Raw genomic sequence first — 24,887 nt, forward strand, 5'->3', positions numbered from 1 at the left:
GGGAAAGGGTTCTACTCCAGGTACTTCCTCACGGAGAAAAAGACAGGAGGCTGGAGGCCCATCTTAGACCTTCGCGGCCTCAACAGGTACCTGCGCAAGCAACATTTTCGGATGACCACAATCGCCTCCATCCTTCCAGCACTGGACGATGGAGACTGGTTCGCAGCCCTCGATTTACAAGACGCGTACTTCCACATAACTATCCATCCGGCTCACCAGCGATTCCTCCGGTTCATGGTAGGCAACGAACACTTCCAATACAAGGTCCTACCGTTTGGCCTCTCCTCGGCCCCCAGAGTCTTCACCAAGACCTTGGCAGTGGTGTCAGCCTACCTGCACAGACAGGGGGTATTTATTTTCCCGTATCTGGATGACTGCCTGCTCAAAGGGGCCTCGAAGGGGGAGGTTCTGCGCATGATACGCGTCACAGCAAACACGTTCTCTTCACTCGGCCTGGTTATCAATCTGGCAAAATCAAAAATAGACCCCACACAGGACATAGAGTTCATAGGGGCTCGCATAAACTCGGTTACAGCGAGAGTATATCTACCAGAGGCTCGCTTTTGGGCCATCGGTTCCCTCGTGCAGGTCATCACCTTCAGCCCTACGGTGCCGCTCTTGACGTGCTTGCAGCTGCTGGGCCACATGGCAGCGGCGACGTTCGTAGTACAGAACGCCAGGTTACACATGCGCAACATGCAGCACTGGCTGGCGAGTGTATACAAACCGGCAGTACACACCGTTCACAGGGTGGTGTCGCCCACAGCCGGGGTGCGCAAATCCCTACAATGGTGGGTAAACCCCAGGAACCTGCTAACAGGGGTACCCTTCCACCAGCCGCAAATATCGGTTTTTCTCACTACAGATGCCTCCCTCATAGGGTGGGGAGTGCACATGGGCGAAGAGGTGACTCAAGGACTGTGGTCACCCACGGAATAGTCACTACACATAAATATACTGGAGCTCAGAGCAGTGTTCAACGCCTGCAGACACTTTCAAGACCACATACAAGGCAAAGTCGTCGGGATCAGTACAGACAATACCTCCACCATGTTTTATATAAACAGGCAAGGAGGAGCTTGATCCCGTGCCTTATGCGCAGAAGCAATCCGCTTATGGAACTGGTGCATCGCCAACAATATAATCTTGAAAGCCTCATACTTGCCGGGTGCGCACAATGTGAAGGCAGACCAGCTGAGCAGGCGTTTTGCACTCACACACGAGTGGCAGATCCGTCCCGATCTGCTACGGCCGATTTTCCACGCATGGGGTTTTCCCCAAATAGACCTGTTTGCCACTCAGCACAACAAGAAGTGCCCACGATTCTGCTCCAGGGCAGGACTGGGATGGGGGTCCCTGGGGGACGCGTTCGCGATCCCGTGGAGGGGCCCCCTGCTTTATGCATTTCCTCCCACAGTGCTGATCCACAAAGTCTTGCAGAAAGCCAGGAGGGAAAGGGCCCGGATGATCCTGATAGTCCCAACGTGGGATCGACAACAATGGTTCCCCCTACTCCTGCGCATGTCGGACCATCCACCGATGCCTCTTCTGGTGGCGCCGGATCTGCTCACGCAAGCCCAGGGGTCCATAGTGCACCCGTACCCCCAAAGCCTGTGACTGCAAGCGTGGTTAATCCATGGCTCAGCTCCCTAGAGAGCACATGCACAGTGGAAGTACAGCAAGTCCTAGAAAGTAGCAGGAGGACTTCCACCAGGAAGACCTACAAGCAAAAATGGACTCGCTTCACGGCTTGGTGTTCTACCAAACAGCTGGCCCCCCTTTTGGTGCCTATACCTACAATACTAGAGTATTTACTGGACCTCAAGAGAGGAGGACTCTCGCTATCCTCGTTGAAGGTCCACCTTGCCGCCATCTCGGCGTTCAGACATGAGGAGGAAGGGCACACGGTGTTCGCCCACCCTATGGTTACCAGGTTCCTCAAAGGGTTGGTAAACCTATACCCCCCTCGGAAACCGATTCCACCTTCGTGGAACTTGGACCTGGTGCTTACCACGCTAATGGGACCACCGTTCGAGCCCTTGGCCACGGTTCCCCTCCGCCTCCTTACAATAAAGACGACCTTTCTTCTTGCAATTACGTCAGCTCGTAGGGTGAGCGAGCTCGCGGCAGTCATGGCAACGCCACCCTGCACTGTTTTTTCCAAGGAGGCGGTAACCATACGGCTGCATCCAGCCTTTGTTCCCAAAGTTTCTTCCGAGTTTCACATTAAAGAACCTATTGTTCTATCCTCGTTTTATGCAAAGCCTCATAACTCCAACGAAGAGGCGCGCCTACACCTCCTGGACGTGAGGAGGGCGCTAGCCTTCTACGTAGACAGGACCAAGTCCTTCCGGAAAACGGATAGACTCCTAGTCTCCCTCGCTCCCAAATCGAAAGGAGAAGGTCTCTCCTCGCAGAGAATCTCAAAGCACATTGTATCCTGCATAAAAATGTGCTACGAGCTCAAAAAGACTCCCTTATCGGCCACTCCCAGGGCTCATTCCACTAGGGCGGTGGCGGCATCAACAGCCTTTTTCAAGGGCGTTGCGTTAAAAGACATTTGCAGAGCGGCGACCTGGTCATCCTACGACACCTTCGCCAAACATTACACCCTTCACAGGGTATTCCAAGAGGATACCCGTCTCTCTGCAGCGGTCCTCTCGGGGACAAGCTGCACATAATCCGATTACCCACCTCCTATCTTGGGTTACTGCTGGGTAGTCACCTATTGTGGAGCACCCACGGGGACACTCGAAGAAGAAAGAGAAGTTACTCACCGTAGTAACGGTGGTTCTTCGAGATGTGTCCCCGTGGGTGCTCCACTACCCGCCCATCCTCCCCACTTCGGATCTCTGTTAGTGTTTTGCAGGGGCACCCGAGGCGGTTGGTCGAGGAACTGGCGGGGAGCGGATCGCGCACATGGCCAGGAGCGCGCAAGGGAGCGGCGCGCGCCGGCGCATGCGCGGTCCGGCAGAAACTGCTTGGAAGATCCGATCTGCGGCGCCGGGCAAGCCCGACACCTATTGTGGAGCACCCACGGGGACACATCTCGAAGAACCACCGTTACTACGGTGAGTAACTTCTCTTATATTAGCTTGCACCAAGTATTAGAGATGCATTACAGAATTTTGATAATGGGAGGTAATAACAAACCAATGCTTAAGCTTTGTTACAACACACACTATTTCATAAAAGCATCACGTAACTCTACTGTGGCTGACAAAAGCCATGTCTACATGGGCCCCAGAGCACAGTGCTGCTGCTGGCAGCGCTATGCTAATGAGGTTTCTAGAAATTGCAGATAGTTATCCATTTGCCTACTTGTGCAGCTATGCAAATAGGTAATTTTTTTAGGGATAAGGGACGGGCGACAGAGGAGAGTTTAGCTGGCAGAGGCATGTCAAATGGCCTCTTTACTGCTGGCATCCCCCCCTGCCAAGAGTGAAATCCTGTGCAACTATGCTAATTAGCCTCATGAGTGTGCAAACATTTAGGATGAGTACTCACGACTGGCAGTGCAAACAGCCAAGTGAGTGGGGGCACAAAGTTTGGCAGTGTATGCTGATGTAACTTGCACCAGCTGAACTTCATAGTGTACACACGGCCTTTAGCTTGGCAAAGTTATGAGCAACAGGAAATGAGGCATTATGATTAGGCATGTACTTAAATTGCAAAAATATCACATTTTCCAAGAGTTGGTCATAACATAAATTGCTAATTTCATGAATGTATTATACCATAACCAACCCATACAAAAAGTTTGATTTCTTGGCAACATTTCTCAAACTGGGGGTTGTGACTCAAAATGGGATATCGTTTCAAGCCTATTGTAGGGACATTGAGGTACTGCCACTCATACTTCTGTGCTGCCCTCAGAACTGGGTGCTTGGAGATCAACAGCTGCTGGCTAGTTGCCCAGCTATGAAGGCAGCACAGAATGATAGGTGACAATCCCATACCATGGTACCCTTCTGTGCTGGTGACAGTGCTGCTGGGAGCTGGACTGTGGGAGGGCGTCAGAAGCTGCACAGAAGTAAGGATGGCGTTGTATGCCTCTGGTAAATGTTAGGCAACCCTTTATAGCTCTGTCTAGAATACATACATGAGGAATGACTTTTAAAACTTTTTTTTGAAAACAGAATATGTTTTGTGAGCAGTGATTTGAAGAGAATATAGGATGCTGACAGTTAATATGGATGACATGTCTGAGATTAAAATTTAGTAACAGCTGTGGTATTTACAAAGTCATTGTAATCCCTTAAGGATCAAATAAATTGTTTGGGAACTGAGACTTAGAAAATTCTGCTGCTTTGAATATACATGTTTACTGATTGCTTAAGTGTTTCTATCCATGGAGAGTAACAAAACATGGAATCTTAAAGCAGGGAGTGTTGTCTATTGGAGTATAATGTTTTTGCTGTGTGTTTGAATATTTATATTTCTGTATTTTTGTTAAAAACTTTAGAAGTAGAATTAGTAATTATACCTCTGTGGTTTCTTTTCCTGGCAAAGACTAAGAAGCTATTTTGAATCCTAAATTTTTGCAGATGTTCTGCTTGTATGTTCAAGAAGAACTACTACAGCCAACTAAATTTAATGAAGGAAAATATCAACCTTTTGTTTGTTTCTTAAATCCAATATTTTTTCTCCATTTCAGTTAAATGACTGTATTAGCATCTGACAATTCAGACAGAAACTGCACATATCATTAGCAAAAGTTTGGGAAAGGAAACTACAGCAGAGGTACAAATATTAACCATGCATTAACTTTTGTGTGACTACTGAGTGTGTTTATATAGGTAACAGCTATTAAAGAATTTATTTTGAAAATAAAAATCATCTAAGATGCAGTTAGAATGCAGTAAGGTCATTCTGGAATTGAACGAAAGAACAAGACATTAATCCATATTAGCTATGTTTACACTAGTACTTTTGTTGGTATAAATTTTGTCATTCGGGGTGTGTGGGCAAGCGGGGAAAAACCACCCCAAGGCCGTGTCTACACAAGCCAAAAAAGTCGAAATGTCCATACAAATGGCCATTTCGAAGTTTACTAATGAAGCACTGAAATACATATTCAGCACCTCATTAGCATGCGGGCGGCCGCGGCACTTCGAAATTGACACGGCTCGCCGCCACGCAGTTCGTCCAGACGGGGCTCCTTTTCGAAAGGACCCCGCCTACTTCAAAGTCCCCTTATTCCTATGAGCAGATGGGAATAAGGGGACTTCGAAGAAGGCGGGGTCCTTTTGAAAAGGATCCCCATCTGGATGAGCTGCGCGGCGGCGAGCCGCGTCAATTTTGAAGTGCTGTGGCTGCCCGCATGCTAATGAGGTGCTGAATATGTATTTAGTGCTTCATTAGTAAACTTCGAAATGGCCATGCAAATGGCCATTTCGAAGTTTTTGGCTAGTGTAGACATAGCCCAAGTGTCATAAATTACACTGATAGACAGGTTTTAACAGCACTATATCAGTGGGAGAGCATCGCTCACCAATGTAGCTACTGACACTTGTTGGAGGTAGTTTAATTAGATTGAAGGGAGAACTCTCTCCTGTTGGCTTAGATCAGTTACATGAATTGCTATAGTTGGTATTCCCGTGAACACAATGTTTGGACATAAGCGCTTATGCTATCTGAAACCTAATTAAGTAAGCACTTCACACATTCATCTTTCATTGCACAGCATTCTAGTACTACTACATTTCAGCCAAGAGATGAAAAACTTGAGAGTAATGTTTGGATGAAAAGAAGGTATTGTGTAGAGTAATAAATAGCAAAGAGTGGATTGATTGTAATGACAATGAGTGCTGTATGGGTATTGTGTAGGTGGTTTCTCTGTTTTCACTACATTAGTTACAAAGGGTGAAACTACTATTTTGAATAATTAGTTTAAATTTTTCCCTTTTTAAACTTTCCTTGTACGGGCTATAAATGAAAATAGGTGACCCTGTTTGTGGTTTAATTTCTTCTCATAGGGCCCAGTTCTTCAGATCTGAAGCAGCCTACATACTTAGGATTTGAAAGAGATGTCTTCAAAACAATAGCAGACTACTATGGCCAGATGAAAGAACCTCTACTCACATTTCATCTTTTTGATGTTTTTGTCAGCGTGTTAGGTAAGTTGGCTTGTAATATAATAAATAGAAGAATTTGTGAACTATTGTGACTCTTTCCCTTCCCATTCCTCCAGATTATCTTAACTTTTATCAGGATTTAACAAGTCTCTTAAATTTCTTGACATGTTCCGTCTACTGTAGCAATAGAGTATTCTAATATTTAAATATATTTTGATAATTAAGACAACACTGCTATTCTTGCATACCTTAAGTTGTATAATGAGGGTGAAGGTGTTGGACCAGATTTATAAAGATATTGAGGTGTGGCTTCACACAGCAATTCAAGGCCTGAGTGACTTAGATAACTAAATCCTATTTTCAGAAGGGACTCGACTCTTACGTTCTATTATTAACTTTATCCATGTGTGCTCTGTAGACATTTGGTTCTTGGTTACTTTCCATTGTATATTGTATTCCACTTCACACAGCATAGACATGATTTTATGTCACAGCTGCAGTTATCTTCTTAAATAGAATACCAAAAACAATTAAATTTCACCTATAGCAATATTTATGTGGAAATTAAAGAAGCTTTGTATACTTTCAGTTTAAAAAAATAGTAACTGGCACTTTTGAAAACAGAATTTAGGTAGTATTAGAAATTCATCAAGTTCTGTCTCTGTGGGTGTTCCACTTTCGATGTTGATGAGCCCATGTGCTCATAGCTGGAGATTTAAAGTGGCCTGGGTGGGTCACACATGAGCAGATCCATCTTGTGCCACCACAGGTAGTTAACTGATGCTTTGTGGCCACCCAGACACCCCTATCTCGCTCCAACACACACACACACACACACACACACACACTTCTTTCTCCTCCACTCTTCCAGTTGGAGATTCAGCAGTGCCTGGCAGCAGCTACTGTTCTCTCTTTTGTTTCTTTATTTACCTGTGATTAGCAGACCTCAGTGAAATACTATCTCCTTTTCTCTTTTTCCCAGTCCCAAAACATCCCCACCTTTCCTGACAGGGACTCTGTTTTCTTTACCCAGTGACTGTAACAGTTCTACAGTCATAACCCTCTCTACAACTGAGAGACTATGCTACTTGCCCCCAGGATTTAAACCAGCGATGAGCAATAAGCAGCCAATGGGCCAGATGCAGCTCAGCAGTGTTACCCCCTGGTGGAATACCAGTGCTCCATTTACCTGCGCATCTCCAGGTACAGCCGTTTGCAGTTCCCCTTGGCTACAGATCTCTGTTCCCAGACAGTGGGAGCTGCAGGAAGTGGTGTGTCCTCCACAAGTTGCTCTCCACTGCCTTACTGTCTCTGAAAAGGGAGTTGATGAACAGGAGGAGTTGTCAGGCTCAGATATTATAACCAACACTCATTTTTCCTCTAGTTTCGGGATCTCTTAAAGAGTGGCAGCTTCCGTTGACATTTCCCTGGAAAGGTCCAGGAATAGTGTCACAAGTTAGTGGACATGCTACATACATCCACGTCATCCAAAATATCCCCCATACCCCAATAAAAGAGGCAGTCATCCAGTCAAATTTATCTGACAAATGTCAGATATAATTCCACCTAGCTGTAAAAGATCTGACAACAAATATTACATACTAGCCTAAGGCACTGAATTTCTCTTCTCACACCTAATGCCAAATTCCATGGTACAGATGCAGCAAATAAAAAGGGCAAGCAACAGCACTATAGGAATACCCCATACAACAAAGACTGGAAGCATCTTGAGCTGTGTGGTCACAAAGCATACTTGGCTGTGACATTACAATTGAGAATTACCAATTATAAAGCCTTATTGGCAAAATATGATCACAGTAACTATGCAAGCCTTTCTGAATGTACAAACTTTATTCCTGAAGACAAAAGAGAATGGTTATTACAGAGGGTCACCTCATCACTAGAAGAGCACTTGAAGCTGCCCTTGACTCTGCTGATTCTTCAGTGAGATCCACTGCCACAACTGTTACTCTGAGGAGAGCTTCTTGGCTTCACGTCTGGCTTTCCAAAACCTGTAAAGGTCACTCTACAGGACTTACCATTAGAGGGTGCTGAACTCTGTGCAGACAAGACCCAGTTGTTATACACACCGAAAGACTCCAGGGCTACCTTACAATCCCTAGGTATCCATAAACCCAGGAATGAAAGATGACAAACCAGTTTTCAAACTCAGCATTGATTCCAAACCCTTTTATACACTCAGCATAACAGCTTCTACAACCAGCAGAGCCACAGACCGAAAACCCTCAGGGGAAGGCAATCTTCCTTCTTGACTACTACTTCCTAGGTTCAGGATAAGGACAGGTGGTTTGAACTCCTGGTCGACGGTTCATGTACTCCTTTGGTCTCAACACTGACACCATTGCCGAGTGGCAAAATCTTTGGAGATTGCCTGAAAGTCCATTTTTACCCCATCTGGCATTCCATCTCCAAGGACAGATGAGTATTGTAAATAATCAAAACTGAGTATGCCTTCTCTGTCCTCCTTCAGGCACCTCTCTCACTAATACCTGCTACATGAAGCAGTGAACTGTCTTATGTTCCTGGGAGCTGCAGATCCCATACCAGCTGAGTACAGAGGGAAAGGGTTCTATGTCCATTACTTTCTCATGCATAAAAAAGAGGTTGGAGATGAATTCTAGACTTGAGACAACTCAATGCATTTTGTAAAAACAGAAAGAATCAAAATGGTCACAATAAGCACCATAATCCTAGCAGTAGAGGGGGGTGGGGGGTGATTGCCAGCCCTTAACCTACAGGATGCATTTTTTCACCATTCACTTACCATATGGGAAGTTTCTGCAGTTGATAATACACAGGACCATCTTCAGTACAAGTTCTTGTCCTTCAGCCTTTGCAATGCATTGACAGTATTTTTCAAAGTACTCTCTGGCTACGTCTACACTTGCCCCCTTCTCTGAAGGGGGCATGGTAATCAAGGTGATGGGAGATTACTAATGAAGTGCTGCAATGCACTTCATTAGGCAAATTCTCCCCCATGGCAACTTCAAAGTGTCAAACTTTGAAGTGCCGGCATGCTGTGTAGCCGTGGGCACTTGGAAGTGCCCGCGCCACTTTGGAGTGCCTTTACACAGCACATCTTTACATAGCTCGTTTAACACTTCTAAGTTGCTGTGGGGGAGAATTTGCCTCATGAAGTGCTGCATATGGATTGCAGCACTTCCATCACCCTGTTTACCAAAGTGTAGACATAGCCTCTGTAGTAGCACCCCACCTATGCAGAGACTACCTAATGATATTCTCTGACATGGATGACTGCCTGCTGAAAGCACCAACATTGCTGACAGCTCTATAGTCCACACAACATATGATACCTCTCTTTACCTCCTTTGGTACTTTAAAAAGTTACATGAATTCCTGAACTAGTGCATAAGAAGAAAGAGTAATTCAAATTGTATTATTGCCCAATTTCAATGGAATTCTATTAGGGTATGAGAGGAGTAGGTAGGAAAAATTTGAAGATAGATTTTAGGGGTGTGTGGATTCATGCTAAGGTTTTTGTGAGAAACTGTGAATCGGAAAAATGGCTGTTTTAAATAAATCTCTCAAATCTTGTTTATACCAGGTCTGCTGCAAAACAATAAAAAAGCCATTGAAGCACTTCAGGTTTCCTGTCTCTTGCTGCCACCAGAAAATCGGAAAAAGCTGCAACTACTGATGAAGATGATAGCAAGAATCAGCCTCAACAAAGATCTACCCTCTCTTTGTGACACAGTTGGGACTAGAACATTGGTATGCATATTTCTAATGTAAAAAACTTAGCAAGACATACAAAACCTTGAAACAGCATAGATGAAAGTTTCTTATTAATACCTACAAAATATTGTACACTTTGGAGACATTTGCCAACAATGTCCACTTGATTATTTGAACTATGCAGAGAGTGATTAATGAGAGCACCATTTAAAAGTTTGAAATTCTTCAAGTACATGCTCATATCCACTCCATTCTAGGTGTGTGTGCACCCATGTGCGCAGTCATCTGAGATTTTTCCTTAGCGATATGCATAGGGTCAGCTGTAGAGCCCCTATGAGTGCTGTGCTCATGTGGTGCTATATATTGGGCTCTGCTGACCCTGTTGCTCTCAGATCCTTCTTACTGGCCATGATGGTTGGTTGGAGCACCTTGTTTTGCATCTCAGGAACATAAACGGTTCTTTGCAGCCCATTGTCTTCTTTCTATGTTTGTTGGTACTTAGCCATTAAGTTAAGCATTAGGTTAGTTGGTAGTTAGCGAACCACCTGGGACTTAGGCCTCCTGGTTTCAAATCATGCTTGTCATGAAACAGGCTGATGCCTATTAGAGACCTCCACAATAGCTGTTTGAAGTACGTCGGGGAGTCCTACAGGAATGACAAGTGCAGAATCTAAGAACCCAAAGAAGCAGGATAGCTGCTTGCGGGCCCTCCTCATGGAAGGCTGCACTTCATCCTGCATTGGAGCCTTCCACTCAGATCCCACATGGAGTCCCTTGGTAACTGTGCAAAGAACACTCCTGGTATTGTTCTTCCTCATCAGGGCCCAAGAAGTGGCAAAAGAAGAGCCCCTGGGATCAAAACAGGCCTCAGGCAAAGGACTTATCCCAGGCCATGTGCCCATCCTTAGGCTTCACAGGGGTACCATTGCAGTTGGATCCCCCAGCCCAGCAAGGGATCTCCCTCCAACTGGGGAGCCTATATTCTCCTCGGGTCTTCATTGCCTAATGTGCCCCCTGTGACTAAAAACAAATAGGCATCCCCTCTGTCTAACCCCATTTCCTGCGTTGTTGCTAACACCAATGACATAGTGCATAAACCAGGAATTACTGTAAGCAGTACAAAGTCACGCTGCCATTTGCTCTATTAGACATAAATGGCAAAGATTCCAGGTGACAGAGAACCAAAGGGACAGTGAATATGTGGCTTCCTAGCCTTTAAGTGTATATTGCAAATAAAAGCACAAAAGAAAATTTAATGTCCCTTCCAAAGTAAAGTGAAACCAGAATGTATAAATTTATATTTGTACCTTAGCCATTAAGATTTTACTTAATTATACATAACTTTATTAAAATTCTTATATTATAATAACCTCCTAAGTGCCATTATTTTTAACTATGTAATATATCCTTTGTGTGTACTCTACACATTGTTTTTAATGTAGCAGATGAAGAGTTAGTTTGTTACATGTGGCAGAGTAGTAGAACACCATTTGTCTGCTGTGTTTAGAATGACAAGTTATAACAGGAAAATAGACAAGATGATTGCAATTAATTAGTATAATTTTACGGCTTGTGTTTGTAGCTTGCACCTGTGTCTTAGCAGCTGCAGTAGTTTTCAGTCCAGAGCTGCATGAAAATAAGCTGGACAGCTGACTGGAACCTAGTTAAAATTACTTGGAAACGTTGTATTTGCTTAATAATAAGGAAATCCAGATAACCTTATGACTTTCCACTTCACAAAAGTCTGTGGTTTATTATAATCAAGTACTACTCTTGTGTTCTGTTTGGCTTGATATCCCATGTGAAATGGTTGTCTTTCCAAGTCTTAACATCAACAGAGTTTACTTTCAGTAGCTCAGGCTGAAATGAAGGTCTGATTGCATAACTGCAGCACTGGACCAATTTAATATGTAGAGCAAACAATACAGTCAGATTTAATATTTTCTCTTACCCAATACTTGTTCAATATTGGTAGAAACAGGTTGCCACTGTTGAAGTCTGCTCTTTTCTAAAAGATCACTTTGAAGCCATTTACAATTTGTCCTGCAAATAAGGAGAAATATACACAGTATGATTTCCTAATTTTTTTTAATTAAATTTCAGATGGTGCAAGCATTTTCTCAGTGCATCCTCTGTTCTAAAGATGAAGTGGATTTAGATGAACTGCTTGCTGCTAAACTAGTAACATTCCTGATGGACAATTGCCAAGAGATCTTGAATGTTCCCTCCTCGTTGCAGACTGTTATAGAGGAGCATGTAGTACACCTCCGAAGAGTCCAGGTGGGCCAAGGGAAGTGTTTATTCTGTCATCTCTTGAAATTTCTCCCTTCTCTTCCTCAAAACATGAGAAGTCTTACAGCTTTTGCTCTGTCTCTGATACATTAGGCACTGCACGGCATGAACAAATTGCTGCTGTCCGCAATACATTATAAACACTGTATATTTATACGAACACTAAACAGACCTCTGGTAGTTCAGGCAAAGTAACAGTGCAAGGGGAGACTATATTCCTAGCATGTCAAAGAGGATTACTTTTTTGGCGTCTGACTAATGAATCATGGGGACAAGAGACAGTCTGCAACCTAACTTAGGTTAAAATTTCAAAACCTCCTAACTGACTTGGGTTTCTAAATCCCAGTGGCACTTAATAAAATTTTATATAAAATTTAATTTGGTGACAACAAACGAGCACAGTGGGGACAGCTGGGGGTTGTAGTGGTTGCTGAGCTAGTGGTTCATGGCTTGGAGGAGAACATTTTATTCTTCATGATCTTCATGGAGATCCCAGTTCTAAAAGGATAAAGAAGAAAACAAAGTGAAAAATCTAGAAGAAATAAGAGCCCTGGCTCTAGATAGCATGTGAGCTATTTTCAGTTATACTAAGAAGAACTTTGTCAAGAAGGTACTAACTCAAATTTAAATGAATCCTTAACTACTGCTTCTGTTCGGGATAATAATTCCTGTCTAATTACTGCAGGTGAGCTCTCCTATTTGATTCAGTTATGCCTAACCTGATGTACTAATTTTTCTCTTGTTCACCTAGAATCAGGAAAACTTTTTGCATTTTGGCAGGAGCGAAGTCTACACAGATTTTCATTCAGCAGCTCCAATAGATGATATAAATTAGCTAGCCCACAAACTTTTAAGCTCCAAGAGAGAACTTAATTATTTCCTTTTTCTTCTCCTGGTCTGGTTCTGCTTCAGACATGTGGGCTTAAAATGTCATATAAAAGGGAAGTCGTATGAAATTTCAAGGGCTGTTTTCATGGATGGTGGGTTGTGAAGGCAACAGAAGGGATTTCCTACTCAAACAGACATGGGTGGCCCTGGCCTCTTGCCACCCCAGGTCAGTCTCCCTCCTACGTGCATGCAGCAGGCTACTCCTGACCCAGCACTGGGGCTGATGGCTAAGTGTTGGGGGAGGAGTGGGCAGCCAAAGGTTGAGTCTGGCAGCGTGGCATTGCCTTCCTAACTGCTTGGCGCTCCAGGGAGGCGGCCACACTTGCCTTCAACAGGGGCCAGCCAAGGGCCACAATATGGGCAGCTGGGTGTGTGGAACAGAGGCCAATCGGGGCTGGGTGGGCCGTGGTGGGCACAGAAAGGGTAGGCCCTTTGGAAGAAAAGGCAAAATTGGGGTGGGAGGGGGATTATCTCCCTAAGCCAACCATTCACCCATTCACATGGATGCTTTCCAGCATATCTGCCCTCATATTTCTACTTAAAGAAAATCTGGATAGTAGGTGCCATAATCCCAGTGTCACCTTGGTAGTCATCCAGGAATTTATTTTTGATTCTTTTTCAGTGCCTTCTAGAAGGAAGGTGTTGGAACCTTTTTGTTAAATCTGTTAAGGGAAGTCAAGTTTCACAACGGCTTAGCTCTACTCAGCTTTTTTATGATCAAGGGTTCTTCAGAATCCTAATTTGTTTCTCACCAGTCCTGGTTATTGGTATTTCCTGCAAATCATGAAAATTTATTTCTGCTTTGTAGAATAATAGGATTCCTTTGTCTCAAGGCCTCAACCTTCCCTTAATAATCTTGTCCCTTATTTTAAAGGACTTGCATTATGCATTATGCTGTATTTGTAAACCTTTTTCTTTATTTCAACAAGAATGGACAGTAGACACTGTTGTCTTTGCCCTCTTATAATACTTCATATATAGTCATTAGACTTAATGATCCTTCATTAGTCTTAGAGGGAGTGGTCTTACTTTGCTTGGTAACTCTCAATGCAGCTTCCGAGGGTACATGTCCACTATAGGGACGATCCACCCTGCCATGGTCGATCTTCCAAAGTTCGATTTAGCATGCCTAGAGTTGAGGTGCTAAATGGAACTTACAGGGTGCCCTTGTCAACCCTGGTATTTCTGCCCCCTGTTAAGAGTAAGGGAAGCTAACAGGAGCACAGGCTCCCATTGACCTCCCTTAGTGGAGATGGCACAGAAACCTGAATCAAGGTACATCAACTTGAGCTATGTAATTAAGGTAGCTGAAATTGCAAACGTTAATTCGACCTTACCCTGTAGTGTAGACCTGGCCTAAGAATATCTGCAGGTGCATGTTCAGTTAGGCAAATCTATTGTGAGCTGTTTGCCTCAAAGCAATCAGTACAATTTATTCATACAGTAAGTATGTGTAGAGGATCAGAGGGCTAGAACAATGGGGAGAAACAAGGTCAGCCCCTTATTGGGGCTGTGTTACACCATTAGCTGGCATTGTTTTCCTCTGACTTAGCAGAACCTTTCAGCTTTTTGAGTTTTATTGTTTCTTTTTAACCTGAATCAATCATTGATTATTTGAAACTTTTTCATTGACATTTAAAATAATAACTTCAAAGTTCTTTTTGTAACTGATTTAGCCAAAGAGATTTCTCTTATAAAATTGTCACAGTAATGCAGGCATAGAACTGCAGCCTTAACTCACACTTTCTAATACTTTTCTTTTCTCTTTCAAAAGCTTTAGTGTCTCTGAAAAGCTGTGACGTTTGCTATTGTATAGCATTGTAACATGCAGGCAGCTGTGAGATTAGTATGGACAATGGGTTTTTTTTCCCTGTTTAACAAAATGAGTAGCTGAATGTTAATTGTCAGTCATTTAGACTGAATGCAAACCCTGCCCCCCCAAAACCAATACGAGTATTTGTCTTTATTGTGTCTTCAGTGTTGTACATTGTTTAAGCACTTACTATGTAATGTAGAACTGATTGAGAAAGAAAAAGTATAAGATTGAGTGCATTGAGCTCGAGTAAATGCTTATTCATCTAAAACTGCGGTGCATATTCTATCGTGGTGTTCTGCAATTGAGTTAATATTGCAAGGTGTCTTACACGTGACACTGTCCATACCAAAATTCTGGGACATGTTTTCTGTGGTTTCAGAGGTTGGTTTTTTAAAAGTGGTCATAATAGTACTCTTCCCCTCTCTGATGCCTTTCAAACAAAGACCTCAGTCAACTTTCAAGTCTTTGCTTCACTTTCTCCTTCTGCTTCTTGGTGGTATCCTCACTTACCCAGATCCTGTCACGGCACTCACCCGTCTTTCCTCCACCACACTACTACCTAACACTTCTCTTTTATTTACCTTCATTCCACAGGTGCCAGGGTTCTCGCTCTCCTACTCTCCCCAATATGTGATGAAGTGCTTTGATGATTTTGTATTTCTATAAAAAATGGCTTGGGTGAACTGAAGCATCAGCATGTTTCCCGATTTGATCAAGGTCATGTAGTTGTCAGTGAATTATACAGGGCCCCAACTTGAACTAAGCCAGTTCTTCCAAATTTTTCCTTGAAATTACAGGCTGTCCTTTCCCTACTCTGTCTCCTTCAGATAAAATACGCAGGTGCTGATACTGATACAATTCTTCCTGCTCCATCGTTTTGTCATAAAATCAGTAGAGATGAATTTGAATACCAAAAAATAAATGGTTCTCAAGAACCACTGGCAGCTCTGTTGGAAGAAATTACAATGAATAAAGAAATATCTGCTAAAGACAAGAAGAAGAAACTGAAGCAGGTGAATAAAATTCTCACAAATCTTTGTCTGTGTTTTTTAAGTTTTCATTTTTCAACCTGAATGTATGTGAAGGATTTGATATTTGTGTCTCTTCAGTTAGTTTCCCTTTTACTTTTCCTGAGTTTCCCTGTGTAGACATGACATTAGACTAATAAAATTAAAAGATAGAAATGTTTTTTTTTGTGTACTTGGAGTTTTTGAGGCATTTTTATAAAAATATCTGTATTAATTATAAGCTTCCAGTTCTCAAAAGTAAAATAAGGTTGTTGCTAAGACTTAAAATGCAGACAGTCTGTTGGAAGTTGAATACTTGTAATTTATTTTTAATTTCTCATAGTATGGGCTTTGCAAAAAAGAGTCCCATTGGAAAAGACTACCAAGGTTTACATGCCAAGTTGTACACTTTGTGACACAGAAAGCATACTTTTATTGGTTTGTGTTGCAGAAATTTGCTTTGCTTTTTTTTTTGTTTTTAAGTAGCTGAGTTATTAATGTCAAGCTTTTGCTGTGAAGTTTTTTTGTTTTATTTAAACTGTACTTCTTTAGTTTCAGAAATCCTACCCTGAGGTGTATAAAGAACGATTTCCTACTCCTGAAAGTGAAGCAGTTCTGTTTCCAGAAAAAAATAAACAGAAACCACAACTGCTGATGTGGGCATTGAAAAAGCCTTTGCAACCATTTCAGAGAACAAGAAGCTTTCGAATGTAACACTTCTGGAGTCATTAGTGAATGGTATCTCAGAATACCAGTGATAGGATAGATCTTGTGCAAATGGAACCTCAGCAGCATTTAAACTACTGGAAAAACTTTAACTACTGAAACAGTGCGGAAAGGTTGTAATGGCAAAAGCATTTGGAGAGGATACTATTTTGAGCCAATATCAGTATTTTTGTCGCTGACTATTTTTAATTAGTTGTTGTTTTTAAGTACAAGATGGGTAATCATTATGAATAATATGGAATTTTTAAAAAATATTTTTAGTTGTTTCAGGTGCTAGTTGTATATTTGTGTGTATATTTTGCTATCGTTTGTCACTGGTCAACAGCATTTCTCTTGAAAAGGAGACTATTATATTTGTTCATAGCTGGCATGCTTAAGGCTATGTGTACACTAGAAGCATCTGTCGACAGAAGTTACTGTCAACAGGGAAAACTCAACAGTGCTCTGTCAATGAATTGCATCTACATGCAACTTGTTCTGTTGACAGAGAACTGCCAGGCTGCACTGCCCTTTGGTGCCAGAAAACAGAATGGCAGCTCTGCAAAGAGGGCTGTCCAGAAACCAGAAGCCTGCTCTGTTGACGGAAGTGTCTACACTGCACTTTTGTTGATAGTATCCTGTCTAGTGATTGTTATGCCTCAAATTTTTGAGGGATAATACTGTTGAGGAGAATGAAGAGTTCTGTGGAGAGAATGCTTTAAGTGTGTGGATGTTCCCTGAATTATGTCGACAGAAGCCCCCTTCTGTCACAAAACTCTGTAGCGTAGACCCAACCTGAGGGATTAAAACACCGTACATATTTGAATGAACTTGAATCTCTGGATTTTGTACTGCTTTGCTGACTGTCTCAGGTAGTAGCTGATTTTAACAGTGCCCTTTGTTTCCTCATTCATATGCTGAATTTAGGTCTTATCCAGCCCCTAGTGAAGTTTCCATAGACTTGACTGGTACATGGCCGGGCTTTTGAAAACTTACATTATCTTGCTAAATATTGCAGTACAAAATTAGTTAGTAATCTGATGGAGCTTTCTCATTTTAATTTGAAAATTAAATACCTATTTTGTGAAAAGGGAGGTAATTATGGCAAGGTCAAAAATTAATACTATAGATTTTATTTGTAATGATGCATTTGTTCTGAATATAGAATTCTACTGTTCTTCCATATACATTTTGGTTGTACCTAGACTGCAGCACTTCTAATTTTTTCAGTTATTAAGACAAAATTTTTAAAGGTAATTACTGAGCGGCAGGGGGTTTCATACGAGCCTTCATATCTAGAATGTTCCACAGTTTCAAAAGAGTTGAGTCTGAGTCTCCATAGAGGACAATATTGCAGGGTTGAGTGTGGTTTAAAAAACCTTGATAAATTTCCCACTTTGAAGGTACAAAGAATACAAAGATGGTTATCGTAGAGGCTGGCTGTAGTAAAGCCTTAACACTCTTGCTATGCAAATGCTCTTATTAATCATATTCATACCAGGGTATGTGTTAGAAGGTTAATGGTTTAGCAGAGTCACATTTTTTTCTGGCTTTGTGGTTTATTTTAACAGTATGTGATCTCTCTCTCTCTCTGTCTCTCTCCTCTGTTTTGTCCATTAATCATTCTGGTGCAGCCATTGAAGCGACCACTCAGCTGACTTCCAAAGAGATGGGAACATTTTATTGTAAAAAGGCATGACCACACATAAAAAAGGAAGGCTAACATAAGGGAAGAATGGAAAACATGTTTTGACTGGCACAATCTATATGAAGGCTGAAGGACAGATCAATCAAGGCTATTTAGAGAGTGGATTTTCCCTTTCCCAAGCAAAAAATATATCAGTTTTACCTGTAGTTAATAACTCGTGTTATTATTCAAGCATCTTGGAGTCATTTCTTCTCCTTTATAAGCTTGGAGAGACTAACATGTTTTATTTATAATTTTCCATTGTCTCTAAAGCTTACATGCACACGTAATTTTGAAGATATGAGTATGGTCTTTAGTAAAATTTCCAGTGGCTTCCTCTTCCCTTTTGAAATACTGAGAAATCCAGTAAGGCCCCAAGCCCAGGTGATCATTCCACTTACTGGGTAGGACCGAATAGTTTTCAGGGATAGCAGAAACACATAAGGATTTGTGGCTAACCTTGGTGAAGTGGAAATCACTCCAAAGGTAGACCCCTTGCCATTGTCCTGAGTTTTCCTGCATGCTGTATTGGTCCTGATTTTCCCTCTGGCATGAGCAGTTAGCCAATATTCAGGGTCTTGTCAGGCTGTTTCCATGAGGAAGTGAGACAGGCTACAAGCCAGGTATTCTTTTGGTGCAGTTCTTTTCAATTAAAAATGTCTACAAAGTCCTTTTTTTCCCTGAACACAGTAGGAACAAACAACACCATGTGAGTTTTTCTTACTCGTAAGTCCATGCCTCAATTTCCAACCAATCCTGTGTCCCAAGGAGCTCTGTCTTCACCCCTTGCAGGGACATACTATCCGTCTGTCTAATCTATCTTTAGACTTTCTTCTTCTGACATACATGGTTACAATCAAGGCCACACACCCTGCACTTGAAATCAGCCTCCACAGAGACACCTCGCTTACGTAGCTTAAGTTTCATCTCATGTCTTGTAATGGAGGCCAGTATTGTGGTGAGGTGGTTTCTGTTATTTCATTTATTCCTGTACAAAGAAAGGAAAGTGTTAATAGTTCTTTCATTTATCCTGAATGCAGGGTGCTGCTATTTGAGAGGTATTATGGACACACTGAATATTCAAAGACAATTTCATCTACTTCCTAAATGTTCTATGCATCTTTATGGGCTAAGGGACTGTATTATGGCTCCACAGGAAAGTTATATGTGTTTCCTGAAAGAATTTAAAATCACTGGAGGTAATGAATGCAAATCTTGAAGTTGGTAGCAAGCCTGAAGATGCCTCTCCCCTTGGGGAAAATTGCACAGCAAACTAGGAACTGTGTAAAGTGACCACTCTGTTCTATGCATGAACACAAGACTGTAATCCACAGGGACATAACCTGCAAGACAAACTGAAATACTTTGGAACCGCCTGTCTCACCCTGTGAAAGATGGTGACTGTTTGTTAAGCAAGACCTGCATATAAGCAGGTTTCAATACATATTTTCTCTGTAAATGCCTTTGTTCTGAATAAATAATACTTTGCTGTATAAAGGTTGGCTAGTCAATGGCTAATCTTGTCATTACCCCTGAGAGAGCAGAGTTGTATGTGTTGAACGGTAATAAGACCTGAGGTGTTCCCTGTGAATTGTAGGAGTCTGCAAAATAAATCCCTCTTCAGGAAGGAATGGATTGTGTGATCCCATCCCCAGGAGGGTGACAGGTCAAGGCCTGAGATGTGAGGCACTCCCCCGCAAAAAGGTGACAAACCCTATCTGTAGCCCATGCAAACACATGGGGCTCATTCCCCATTTTGGCTATGTCTACATTAGAGTGATTTATTGACAGAAGTATTTGTCGGAAGATATCTTCTCACAAAACTTCTGTCGTCAGATTGAAGACAGGCTGCCAAGTGAATCTCAAGAACAATTCACTCTGCTGACAGAGTGGCCGGACTGCCTGGCTGCTCTGTTGCCAAAATGGCCAACTGAAAGCACAGCAGACAGGGTTGCCCGGTGTCCCAGAAGACCCTTCTGTCAACAGAAGGACCCCCAGAATGTCCAGACCAGCTTTTTGTTGACTGATCTCTGACAGAGGCTTTCTTCCTTGTGGTGCATGAGGTACAGCTGTTGACAAAAGTGTTGTGTTCTATTGACTTATTGTCTACTGACCTACTGCCTTATAGTTTATGGAGCATATAGATTATGCTTTCATATCCACTTGTCAATATTTTAATCCACAGAGGCAACACCTCTAGGACTGAAAAGTCTCAGAGGGATAACCATGTTAGTCTGTATCTGTAAAAACAATGAGGAGTCCTGTGGTACCTTAAAAACTAACATTTATTTGGACAAAAATTTCCATGGATAAAACCCACTTTGTCAGTCCTTGCCACATACGCCAATGTATTACCATCTTTGTTAATTTGAATGTGGGAATGCAATGCAGAAGTGTGTTATTTCCACATTGGAAAGTGACACAGATGGGATGAGACTCCTAGGTTACCTGCTTCTGAACCTCATGCTCAAATACTTGCCAGTCACCTATTTCAGATGAATTTTTAAAATAAACTATTGCTGCTTTTTAGATTCTGACAAAAGGACTGAGTTTCTATTCAAAATAAAACTTTGCTGTGAAAATTAAATGATCTGGAGAAGGCTCTCCTTAACTATCTGTAAAGGGAAAGGAGCAGGATGATGTGCTTTTATCACCCCAGGTAGAGGAAGCCTTTTTGATTCCATCCATAATTAAGGAGAATGTTCAGTGTCTTCTAGGGCTAAACAAACCTTTTGAAAACAACAGGCCTGGATCACTTGCAAGCAAGAGTCATAAAAGAGCTGGTTGTGGAGTTAATTGGCCTGCTAATGTTAATATTTAATAAATCTTGGAATCCGAGGGCAATTCCAGAAGAGTAGAACCGTGCCAATGTGCCAGTATTAAAAATGAGATGAGCCTGGTCACTTAGCCTGACATCAAAGCTAGGCAAAATAATGAAAAACCTGCCATGGGAATGAATTAAAGGCCAAGAATGTAATTAATGCCAGTCAAGATGGCTTTATGGAAAACCATAAAAGCTGACGAAGGAGTGTTCAGAGATATTATATGCTTTGACTTTTGTAAAGCTTTTGACTTATTACTGTATTACATTGCTTAAAAATGGGCAGATACAATATCAATAAAGCACACAAATAGATTACAAAGTATTTAATTGTGATCTCAAAAAGTTATCAGTGGGAAATCTTTATTGAATGGGTGTGTGTGTTAATAGTGGTGTTCTGCATGGATCAAAACTAAGCTGGATAGTATTCAATATTTTCATCCATGATCTGGAAAGAAATATGTCATTGATGATTTAAAATGTGTGCATGGTACAAATATTGATGAAACTAAATGATGAAGATGGAGCAGGCATAAGCTTGTTAGCCTGGGCCCATTCAAATACACATTGCATTTTGATATAGCTAAATGCAATGTTACACATCTAGGACCAAGGCATTCAGGCCTTACCTGCAGAATGTGGGGCTGTATTCTGGAAAGCTGTGATGCCGAGAAGGATTTAGGGGTCATAGTGGACAAGCAACTGAGCACTTAGCTCCTAATGTGATGCTGTGGTAAAAAGGGCTAGGGCAATCCTTGTATGTGTAAAGGGGAGCAGAGATGATTTTACCTTTGTAAATGGTATTGATGAGACTCATACCGGAATACAATAGTCCCTTGAGGTACACAAGGGCTGCTGTCCTATGGACACTCACATAACTCGGATTTCACATAAGTCGGGGGTGGCTTTTTCCCCCCCCGGGCGGAATGCACATTCTGCAGCCAGGGAAGCAGCAGGAGCACCTGGAGCTCCTTTTACAGGGTAAGTCCTGGGGTTGTGTGTGAGGGAGAGTTGGGGAGGGTTAAGCCTGGTGGTGGGTAGGGGCCATGGGAGTGGGGCAGGGAGGCTAAGCCTGGAGTGCGTTAGGGCTGCAGGGGGGAATGGGGGGGTGGAATTGAGCTGGAGTTGTGCATGGGGAGGGGTAAGCTGGAGCCACACGGGGTGGTGAGCAGGGCTGGGGGGTTTTAAACGGGGGCAGGGGGGACGGGGTGAGCCAGGGCTGCGGGGGAGCGGGATTTTGAGTTGCCTTAAACTCGCGTTTAATGATTTAATGGTCCCTTCCAGGTTTAAACTATTAATCTCTATATCAAGAACATCATTCTGTTGTAACTGATTAGCTTCACTCACAGCAAATTAACTCTAACAATTTAAGTCATTAAAAGTTTGGTGTGCCCTCCTGCCCTGTACAATGCCCATAGATCCCTTGAGACTGAGCAGGGAAATCCTTATGGGTCGGAAGTACCCAGTTTGTTCTACAGACTAAAATAATACCATGGAGGTATAGGAAAAGAGAGGCTGTCAGCTACACTTTATAAGGCACATGTGCCTCTTGCCCTGCCCTAATTGTGGAGTAATGGAAGGCAGCTGTGTTATTCCCAGGACCCTAGTCAGGCTAACAGCTAAATCTTTTTGTTCTAATCCAAGAAGTCTCTGTTGAGGAGGTAAAGGAAAGATGGAGACATTGGATTATGTACTGCTGGCTGTCTCCCAAGTGCTAAGTATGATTATTAATGTTTTCTTTGTTTTGTGTTTGGTATGAAATTGCTTGATACCTGGAAAGTGTAGCTCAGGGGGCTAAGAACTCAGCATTTATCTGGGGCAATGTGTAACTGCTGTGAGTAAACCTGAAGCCTGAAGTAGAAAATTCACTTTGTCAAATATGATATGGTGAATTGTGCCCTTTACTAGAATGAGCCTTGGGCTTGCTGCATTTCCTTTTCTCGTTGCTGGATTTCTTCCCTGACTCCTCCATGATAATGGTAGTTTAGATCTATTACATGATTCTCTAGATTTTTAGGATTAGTTTATAGATGAGCAAAGGTTCCAGTAATTGTTGCACTTCCTGCCTCTGCATTAGGAGTGATGAAAGATTGATTGATTGATTGATTTTTTTTTTTTTTTTTAAAAGATCTCTCTGTGTGTTCTACTTGATTTTTTTGACTCGCCAGGTTTTGCGAATGTCACTCTAGTATGGCTGGAGATCAAGTCTTTTGCTGCCAAGATTAATTATAATGCCTATTTGCAGAATAAATATTATTAAAAGTGCTTATTTTACATTCTACCACTGTATTTCAACTTTTGAGGGAAAGTGAGTTGCTGCATAATTACTCCCTGATGAATGTGTGTGTAGTGTCAGCTTTCCTCTCACCAAAGGATAGTAAGCAACAGTAGTGATGAAACCTAAATTAAATATCTGGGTTATGAAAGGTTCCTCTTCTCCCCTGCCCTGGTTGAGTGTGTGTCTGTTTTTTGTCTCTGTTTTAGGATTTAGCTAGAGGTCAAAAAGTGCCCAGTAGAGGTCAGCCTTGTGACATTAACCTACCGATACAACTGAAGGAAAGGAGGAGCTGGAGTAGTTGCTTGTCCTGTGCTCTATATAGAAATTAGTGTATTTAAAAAAACAAAAAAACTTGAAATTCAATATTCTTTGCCATGTCAGAACTGATTGAATATTACTGCTTTACAGTTACAGTAACCTCAACCCCCCCACCCCCAAACAAACTCATTCTGAAGAACAGAAATACCTGTTGCTTGTTTAACAATAGCCACAAATTGTACCTTCCCCTATCAGTATAATAAACAAATATCCAGCTGCTGACTGGACTGGGCTGAACAGAACAGGGCTATATTTCCAGTGTTATGAAATTGGCTGCAAAGCAAACTTAAAAAAAAACAAACCCCAAATACTAAAAATTAAATGGTTTTAAATAGGGTTTTTATGTTCTTTGAAATACTTTCTTTAAAATATTTCCACTTTTATCAAAATACACTGCTGCACTCCCATGTTTACAGTGCATTAAATTAACATATTTGTTTTATGTTCCTGATTTATGTACTACCATCACTAATCAATATCTTTGGGAATATGGTGTGAGTTAGTCCCTAGTTTGCTTTCAGAGACAGAACATAATCATGGCACTATTTATAGAATGTCTTGCAAAAACATCAGATTTTGTTTGTGGTGATGGTAGACTTTTCCCTAGACCACCACACAACAGCTCAGTAGCACAAGAGAAAGTTATACAAGAGTGTAAAACACTGATGCTGCAGTGTCCCATTAAATAACTCATCAGATACTAATGTCACTCTGCTCAGCTCCAGTGTTATTCCACAGCATGACTGCAAACTTGAGAGGTGTTAATTTAAGTGCAGACCATTTGTTTGAAGTTTGTTGGGGAAAACTTTGTCGTCCCAGCTAGTGGAGCCTACTTCAGGGACAGTGCTTGTCATTTGGTGCCCACAGCCTGGGAGTGGGAATCAGAAGCAGGGTCTGTTTCAGAGAGTGATGGGAGAGGGAGACAGTTTAAGGAAAGTCTCATAATAACCTCATCACTGGGTCAAAACAAAAAACCAGTCCAGTAGCACTTAAAAGACTAACAAAACAATTTATTAGGTGATGAGTTTTCATGGGACAGACCTACCTCTTCAGGTCAGTTCTGCAGATTTTGTTAGTCTTTTAAGTGCTACTGGATTCCTTTTTTGTTTTGATAGTATATACACTGCCACGGCTTTCTCTCTGAAACTACTTGTCAGTGGGTGAGGGCGTCTGACCACAGATTCTTAATGTGGTGCTAAGACTAATGCTAAATTCTGCAAATATTTTGGATTGCATCATCAATTGGCTATTCCATCCTCAGCTATTAAGGAAATGTGCCCT

General features: G+C 42.1%; 1 protein-coding gene across 2 annotated transcripts in view; it reads left to right on the forward strand.

The window, feature by feature from the left end:
* DEPDC1B (DEP domain containing 1B) overlaps positions 1-16,819 on the forward strand; it is a 40,778-nt gene extending 23,959 nt beyond the window's left edge. Inside the window, exons 7-11 of one of the 2 annotated variants that reach the window (XM_074994278.1) lie at positions 5,979-6,119; positions 9,664-9,830; positions 11,898-12,074; positions 15,618-15,803; positions 16,350-16,819. In XM_074994278.1, the coding sequence (XP_074850379.1) occupies positions 5,979-6,119; positions 9,664-9,830; positions 11,898-12,074; positions 15,618-15,803; positions 16,350-16,511 (833 nt within the window). In that variant the 3' untranslated portion in view covers positions 16,512-16,819. The remainder of the gene's footprint in view (positions 1-5,978; positions 6,120-9,663; positions 9,831-11,897; positions 12,075-15,617; positions 15,804-16,349) is intronic. The other variant, XM_074994279.1, reaches the window with a different exon arrangement.
* The last annotated feature ends 8,068 nt before the right edge of the window (positions 16,820-24,887 follow it).

This window comes from Carettochelys insculpta, chromosome 5, assembly GCF_033958435.1.
Source record: "Carettochelys insculpta isolate YL-2023 chromosome 5, ASM3395843v1, whole genome shotgun sequence".
NCBI lineage: Eukaryota > Metazoa > Chordata > Testudines > Carettochelyidae > Carettochelys > Carettochelys insculpta.